This window comes from Gavialis gangeticus, unplaced genomic scaffold (genome assembly GCF_001723915.1).
Source record: "Gavialis gangeticus isolate Ggan-Ray unplaced genomic scaffold, GavGan_comp1, whole genome shotgun sequence".
Lineage (NCBI taxonomy): Eukaryota > Metazoa > Chordata > Crocodylia > Gavialidae > Gavialis > Gavialis gangeticus.
In genome coordinates, this window is record NW_017729025.1 from 36,904,971 (window position 1) to 36,913,126 (window position 8,156).

The 8,156-nt window shown below is 42.5% G+C and overlaps 1 protein-coding gene across 1 annotated transcript in view; it reads left to right on the plus strand.

Annotated features, from left to right (window-relative positions):
- The window catches only part of ITPK1 (inositol-tetrakisphosphate 1-kinase), a 329,726-nt gene that overhangs the window by 92,972 nt on the left and 228,598 nt on the right, over positions 1–8,156 (plus strand). The window contains exon 2 of the mRNA XM_019518638.1: positions 462–486. Within this exon, the coding sequence (XP_019374183.1) occupies positions 462–486 (25 nt within the window). The remainder of the gene's footprint in view (positions 1–461; positions 487–8,156) is intronic.

Sequence of the window (8,156 nt, forward strand, 5' to 3'; positions counted from 1 at the left end):
CGGTGCCAAAGGCTTTCCTAAAATCCAGAAAGACTGTTTGGTGACTTAAACCTTGCATCCCCTTACAGGTGGCTTCTGAATTTCACTCATTCTGTGGGTACTTACTCTGGTGTAATTTCCTCACTGGATTCGCTTAAGGGAGGGATATCGGGGAAAGAACAACTCAAAGTGCAGCACACCTTTAGCTTGCAATCTCATATGCTGCTTTTTGGTTGGTAGTCACGCAGACTATACCAGTGCAGCATTGTTTACACATGCTTGCTGGTCCCTAGATCCCAGTTTAGGAAAATGTTAATTTATGTGCTGAAATCTTTCCCTGTTTAGGACAGCACAAACACTCACTGGAATGTACAGTTTTTTTTCTCTTGTATGCTAGCATCAAATAGAGCATTTTTGTAAGCGTTTGACTTATGATGCCATTCACAAAAGTAACCTTTTTTTCTTTTCTTTTGCCCCCCTAGGAAAAGAGGGATAGAAGTAATACAGGTGAGTAAAGATTTTTTTTTTAATATTTAATTTTTTAAAATTATAATGAAGTGAAGGTAGAAAGCTACCCCATTCTTTACATAAAACTTGTAAAATCTCTGGTAGTTTTCAGTGGCATACAGCCTCAATTTCCTTTCCCCCCACCCCTTTTGCCCCACAATTTTTTTTTTCTTGCCTGAACAGTGAGCGACTCAAACATTGGCTCTGGAAAGAAATGTGTTTGCTGCTGCTATATCACCTTAACTTGTGCAGTCTTATAATTATCAAGTACAATTGTAAAGCTAATGCCCTGGTTAAGCTTTTCTTGTCTCTAAGTTGATGACACTGTTTATGATTAGCCTGTGTTAATCTGTACTCATTGCATTTAAATATAGCATGGCTTAAAAGAAGAAAGCAGGACTGTTTCCTGCATGTGAAACTTTTGGAAGGATCCATGCAAAAAGACTTTTCTTCTGACCTAAGCAACACAAAGTGACTGCTGTTTGCTATTGGCCCATTTCTCGGGGGGATCAAGCAGTGGTTGGTTCTTTTTGTTTGGCAGGTCTAAATGGTTGTATTTCCTCTGTGCTCTAGTGTAAAGGGACACTGTCAGCTAGAAAATACTGCTATTTTGTGACACTTTTATTGTTGGATTAACTCGGATCCCTGCTACTGTACACTCAGCAGGGAAATGTAACATTCTTGGGTTTTTCTAGTTCATTTTGTGCATTTTTTTACAACTGTTTGTACATCAGGTTTTTTTTCTTGTGGCTGGTCTGCTGTGCTTCTTTCATGTGCTGAAGTGATGACATTACTTAGAAGCTCCTCATGCCGGCAAAGAGAGTGATTGCTTGCAACTCAGTAGCAAAACGTAAAACTGTGTCCACAGCAAGGAGGAAGAAAAGGGAGGTGGGCTGATGTGTTTGGGTGTTGCTTTGGTTCTGCATGAAAGACTTCTTTTAAGCCTCGGTGAAGAAGCAGAGAAGTATTCTAAACGTAAAAAAAAAAAAAGGCAATTAAAAAAGAATTCTTCATCAAAAGAATGGAAATGTCTCTAAGGGGTGTGAAAATGAAAGCGTATCTGCATTTGGGCACATAATGTAAGAAAAGAGAATCTGCCTTAATGGCCAGCTGTGTTTAGCCTAGCTACTAGTACTGTGTGTGTGCCACAAGATTGTTCTCCTTTCTTGTACCAGGACACTGGACAGTGCTAAACAGCAGCATCTTTCAGTCTTTGATATTAGTTTGGAATCTTTGAGATGCTGGTAACATTTTATTGGTTTCACGTGCTTGGGAAGGGGAAAAAATTGGTGGTGGTATTATTATTGAATAAAAATAATAAAACATTTGCATTTATAAGAGCTTTAATTGCACAAGTGCCTCCAGAGGATGTGGGTGTATTATATTGTGTTCCCAGTACCATACTACATATTAAAGTGATGAGGCAACCTTAGTCCAATGTACATAGTGCAGCTCTCACTGATTAGGCAGAGAAGTTTTCTTCTTTTCTTCAGTTAATCAAATTGATGTCCTTAGCTCTGTTGTCTGAGTTTGTGAATGCATCTTGCAGCGGGCTGTAGCAGTCTTGGTAGGTAGAAGGTCTTGTTAGTAGTTTGCATGGCTAAATGTCAGGTTACCACTTAGACAGTTTTTTTTGTTTTTGTTTTGTTTTTGTTTTTTAGAGAGGCTTTGGAATTGTTTGAGAACTTGGTGAAGACTCAGGTGTGAAAGAATATGTTACTGTCCAGACCCACAGCTTTGCACAGGCTGCCCTGGCATCCTGATTTTTTTCAGTTGTGTCTTAAAAGGTTACACTAGAAAATAAACGGGCAACCACTGACCTTTACTTGGCAGCTGCTGCACCAGCTAATTGTAATCTAACATAACAAAGGGCAAATAGTCTTCTACTGTGGCAGAGTCAATGTTTCACGTGATCTTGGGTTTACATGCTTCTGCAGTATGGAGTATTTGCCAGTACCTCTTGGGAAAGAATCTCCTTCATAGCACAGGGAAACTTGATGGATCTTACTGCTCATGGCTGTTGAGGCATCCCTTCCCTGCTGCCAAACCATTCTGCCTATGGCACTGAACTAGCAAAATTTCCGTACAGAGGTATGCAAGCAGAAATTGGAGCAGTCTTTTCCTACCCAGCTTCCATAGCCACAAATGATGAACACTACCTCTAGCTGAGGACTGATGGTTTGGGTATTCCGTGTGCTGCACAAAGTTTATCTGGTAGAAGAAATATTGTTTCCGTGTCTTTAAACAGCAGGGCTTCTTTGATTTCTAGGTTCAGACCCTGATGGGAGCTGCTTTCAGCAGAAGCTAGTTCATACACTTGACAATAAACAAGCACCTTGAAACAACAATATACTGAGCCTTGTATATGTGTTCCTGTTTACACAAGGTTTGAAATCGTACCTCCTATTGAGATGCATTGAGGTTGTTTTTGGATTTTTTTGTATGAGAACACTCACACTAGTGAAACTTCAGGGTGGAAAATAGGGATGTGGTGTGAACCTGGAGGGCACAAAGTTGGCTAATTCTGCAGTGCAGGACTGAATGAATATTTTTCAGGTTTCTGCCAAAAGACACCAACTTTTTCTTCTTTCCTAAGATTTTCCCCTACCTGGGAAGAATGTATGTACCTTCTGCTTACAAGAAAACATTTTTTTTTTTTTTTTTAAAAGCCAGACCAAACGAGTTTTGCTGTTTCTTTTACCAGTGAGAAGTTAAGGTGATCTTCCCTTTTTCCTGGTTACTAATGAAAGTTTTTAGCTTCGTTTCCTTACAGTTTGTTGATAACTATGAATTAGCAATGTAACTGCCATCCAAAACTAGTTTTAAACTTTGCTGCTGGATTTGAGATTCAAGGCCTTAAATTTCTGCCTCATCTCAGAAACTAGACTCTAGATCAGCATTTCTCAACCTGTGGTATGCATACCCCTGGGGATATGCAAGACATGGGCAGGGGGTACACAGGTGCTGCATTTTGGTCTTTGCCTGCTTGGGCCAGAAGTTCCAGCTGCCACCCCTCCTGGTGTGTCTGCTGCGCTGCCGGGGCTTTCACTCCACAGCGTCAATGTGCCGGGGGATAGAGAGGGAGGCCCTGTGCAGGCTGCTTTGCCCCAGGCTGCAATGGAAGAAGTGGGACTCAGCTTGCGGCAGCGAAATCGGAAGCATCACAGTGGGACTTCCAATTTCACTTTTTCCTGGTCAATCGGCAGGGGGTACTTAAGGTACCAAAGGTTGAGAACCACTGCTCTAGAGAAGGAACTATGCAAAGCATTACTTCCCTAGCCTCGCAAAGTGAGTATCCTCTCCTACTCTTCAATAAGGCATTGCTTTTTCACTAGCCATCTAATCTAAAAGAACTTGCTGAAAGCCAAGCCTCCTAATAGGCACATGTGAAATACCGCTTAGTGAAAATTCACACAGTGAGAGTTGAGTTGCAAGCTCAACATGTGGGAGTGGAATTAGGTAATGTTATTACTTAGTGCTTTAAATGAAATCCGCCAAATGAGATGGCTGAATCTGGAGTGGGAGTTGTGGAGGGAAACTCATCAAACACTGAGTAATTCTCTAAAGCAGCCTGAATCTTATCCAGTGCTTCTCAGTCTTTTTTTCAGACCCAAGAGACCCCTTGTTAGACTCGGGGCACCTCTCAGAAAATGCCAGTTCTTAGCTTTCTCTCGTATTTAGATTACAGAAAAATAATAGAACAATTTTCTGTTGCAAAGAATTTGCAAAGACAGGTTAACAGGTCAAAATGGTTTTAATGCTATGAATTCCTATTTGAAATCTCTGGATTTTATTTTGTGAATCATGTTTGCAAATATAACAGTACTAACATTATGTGGCATGTCATGGTACCCTTGAAAGGATCTAAAGGCACCCCAAGGTGCCACCACACCCTGGTTCAGAGTCAGTGGTCTAAATCCAAATATCTGGGAGCTCAGTAAGTCTGGATTTGAGATCTGCAGTTGGTTCCTGTCTTTCTCTTGGGCAGAAGCAAAGTCCTGGGTACCAGTCTCTCAAATTTGGCAGTGTTTCAGATCTGGACCTGAACTCTGTAGCTTGAACTTAACTCCATAAAGTAGCAATAAATTGATTTCAGGTTACAGTGCATGGGATAGGGAGGGGGATCAGTAGACAGTGGGTTTGAAGGAATTCTAGTTGCACAGAATGGCTCACTACATCTTTGCCTTTGCAGATGTTTAATCTGTCTGTTTTAGGCACTTGCATGTTCCTCATCACCACAGCATTGAAGGGCCTTGTTATATAAGGTATTTAAGTGCTATCAAGCCAATTTTTCTGATGGTGAGCTTCGGCACAGAACAAGTGACTTGCCTAAGGTTATACAAGTAATGCTTGACAGTCACTTGTCCAACATTACCTTGAGAACTTTCCTGATGCATCTAAACACAGCATGTAATAGCTGTAGTAGGTGCTCTTAAAGCACTTATCTCATAGGGCTTGCACTGTTTCTTGAAACCAGGGCTTTTGCATGGTCTGTGAACTCCAGTAAAGAGATCAGTAGATCTGGTGCCACTCCAGAGCCATTGTTTTTCCATCCAGTGTGGGAGACTATGCTGGTTCAGCTGGACTTAAGCTTCAGACCTCATTTGTATGCTTGTAAAACGCCCAATATAGTTGTTGCCTGCACATTTTCAGGTGCTGTAAAGATGTTGCATGCTTGAAGCCCCTGAGTCAGTGCTTTTGAAGATGTTGTTAGGCGGAATGTGTTCTTTGGGTTTGCTTTCACTGGTTCAAGAGTAAACGCTTCATAGACTGTAACGGGCTGGAAGGGACCTTACAAGATTATTGGGTCCAGCCCCCCTGCGCTAGTCAGGAAAGACAGCTGGAGTCAGGTGACCATCCAGTCTTCTCATGAAGATTTCCAGGGTAGATGATTGCACCACCTCTGGGGGAAATTTATTCCACAGTCTGGACACCCTGACTGTGGAAAAAGTTGTTTCCTAATGTTAAGCCTGAAATCTGGTTTGTGGCCATTACTCCTGGTTTTCCCCAAGGGTGTCCTGGTGAACAGTTGTTTGCAGAGCCCCTGATGTAGCAATAAGCTGCTACCAAGTCTTCTCTCGGTCTCCTTTGTAGGCTAAAGTCCCTCAGCCTTTCCTCATCTGGCTTGCCTTGCAAGCCTCTGATCAGACAGGTGGCTCTTCACTGGACTCTCAAGCTTTTCCACATCCTTGTTAGAGTGTGGCACCTAGAACTAGACACAGTACTCCAGCTGCAGTCTCACGATGCTGAGTAAAGCAGAAGAATCACTTCCTTGGTTTTGCTTGAGATGCATTGGTTGATGCATGCCAGAGTATTGTTTGCCCTGCTGGTGACAGCATCTGATGGCTCATGTTCATACTATGGTCTCTTATTACCCCAAGTCCCTTTCAGTCGTGGTGCTAGTCAGTTTTGCACCACCGAGCCTGTAGGTATGGGGCTTGTTCATCCCCAGATGGAGCATTTTACACTTCTCAATGTTGAACTTTTATCTGGTTTCAATCTGCCCAACTTGCCAGCCTGTCTAGGTCCACCTGTATCTGCAGCCTATCTTCAAGCTTGACCACACTCCCCCATAACATGGTGTTGTCCACGAACTTGGCCAGTGAGCTCTTCACTACCACATCCAAATCATTGATAAAGATGTTGAAAAGTGCTGTACCAAGCACAGACTCCTGGGGGACACCACTGGCCACTTCTTGCCAGGGCAACACAGATCTGTTCATTGTATGCAAGACAGATCTGTTGACATTGTATGCTTAGACTTCCAAAAGGCCATATCTAAGGCCTTTTGGAAGCCTAAGCATACAGTGTCAACCTCCTCTCTCTCATCCAGGTGGCAAGTTACCTGGTCATAGAAGGCGATGAGATTGGTAAAAACAAGACCTGCCTGTAATGAAGCCATGCTGGCTGTCATTCAGAATCCTACCTTCTGTGAGCGTATTGCACATAAACTCCTTGATAAACTTTTCTAGGATTTTCCCCTGGGATTACAAGTTAAGCTAATATTAGCCTATAGTTGCATGGGTCCTCTCTCCTCCCCTTCTTGAAGATGGGCACATTGGCCCTCTTCCAGTCTTCGGGGAACTCCCCCAAGTGCCACAAGTTTTAGAAGAGTTTCACCAGAGGTCCTGCAATGACTTTGGCCAGGTCCTTCAGCACTCTCAGATGAAGTTCATCTGGTCCTGATGACTTATAAAAGTCTAACTTTCCTAACTGATTACGCACCAGCTCAGCGTCAACAGTAAGAAGGGTGTCATTCCCACCACGTTCATTTTGAACCTTTATCTAGTATGATTTTTCCCCTTGCTTCGGTATTTCATTAGAATAAAGTAGTCATTCAGGAGTTCAGTTTTTCTCCTGTGTGTTGGTAACTAGCTGTCCCAAGTCATTAAGCAATGGCCCCACACTTCCATTTCCCTACGTATCTAAAGAACAATTTCTTATTGTCCTTGATTTCCATTGCCAGTTTGAATTCAGTCTTTGCCTTAGCTTTTCTAATCTGCTCCCTACAAGTGCAGGCTGTTTATTGTATAGTCCTCCTTGGGGACTGTCCCAAGCTTCCATTGTCTGTATGTCTGTCTCTCTTCTTTTTCAGGAGGACCATGATATCCCTATTGAGCCAAGCAGGCTTACCAGCCCTTCTGCTACCTTTCTTCTGCATGGCAATGAACTTCTTTTGGGCTTCAAGGATTGTGTCCTTAAGGACTCTTCATGAACTCCTTTTACCGTCAGTCCCTGGTCCCGCAGCACTTCCCCTACTAGTGACCTGAGCCTGTTGAAATTCACTTCTATATGCATCTGTGTAAAATACTCCTCTTATTAGACATCTTATTCAAGGTCCAGTTTTTTATGGGACTGGACTATAATGCTAGCTTTTAATGGAATCGCCTTTTTAAGGCAACATTTACTTTGGTCTTGATTTTGCACCCTTCTCCCACCACTCCTGTCCCCCTGCCTCAGCAAAAAAATGCATTTGGAGTTGCATTATAGACATAAGAGTGGGCAGTTTCCCTCTAACTCATGACATGGCTCATTGCTTCTATTACTATGCTGGTACATGTGTTGTGGCTGTGTGGTCGGTTGGACAGGAAAAGGGAAGTACATGAGAGAATACCCCCAAGTACATCTCTCTGGAGGAACATGCTGTCTCCAGTAATCTGAAGAATGCAAGATTAAAAATAGGCCTAATTCATTGAAGTGGAAATCATCGGAAGTTCATCTTTTGGTGGCTTGCATTTTTAGTCTTGTTTCGCAAGTTATGCAAATCAGCATTAATTAGCTACAGCCCTTAGGCTCCTGACAAATTGCTAGTTCAGCCTTGGTGTTACAAAGTGTGGAGCACCCCTGTTCCCTGTGACTTCAAAACTCAATGTAAATGCCTACCACGCCCAGCCTTTCCTGGTGTAATGCATCTTCTTCTATTTTTAAATTAGATAGGGTTTCTAATTCTTTTTGTTCCTAATTAACATTAGCATTCTTTTGTCTTGGCGAGACATTGGAGGCACTGTGCTACAAAAAAGGGATTAGTCATTGTATTTCAAACTGCAATCTTTTTTGCTTTTCAACAGCATTGGGACCTGAAAGACTAGATTTATTAAATGTGGAATGTCTTCTTATAGTAATAACAATGTTCTAAGCTGCTGTTTCACTTCCCTCCCCCCCCCCCCCTT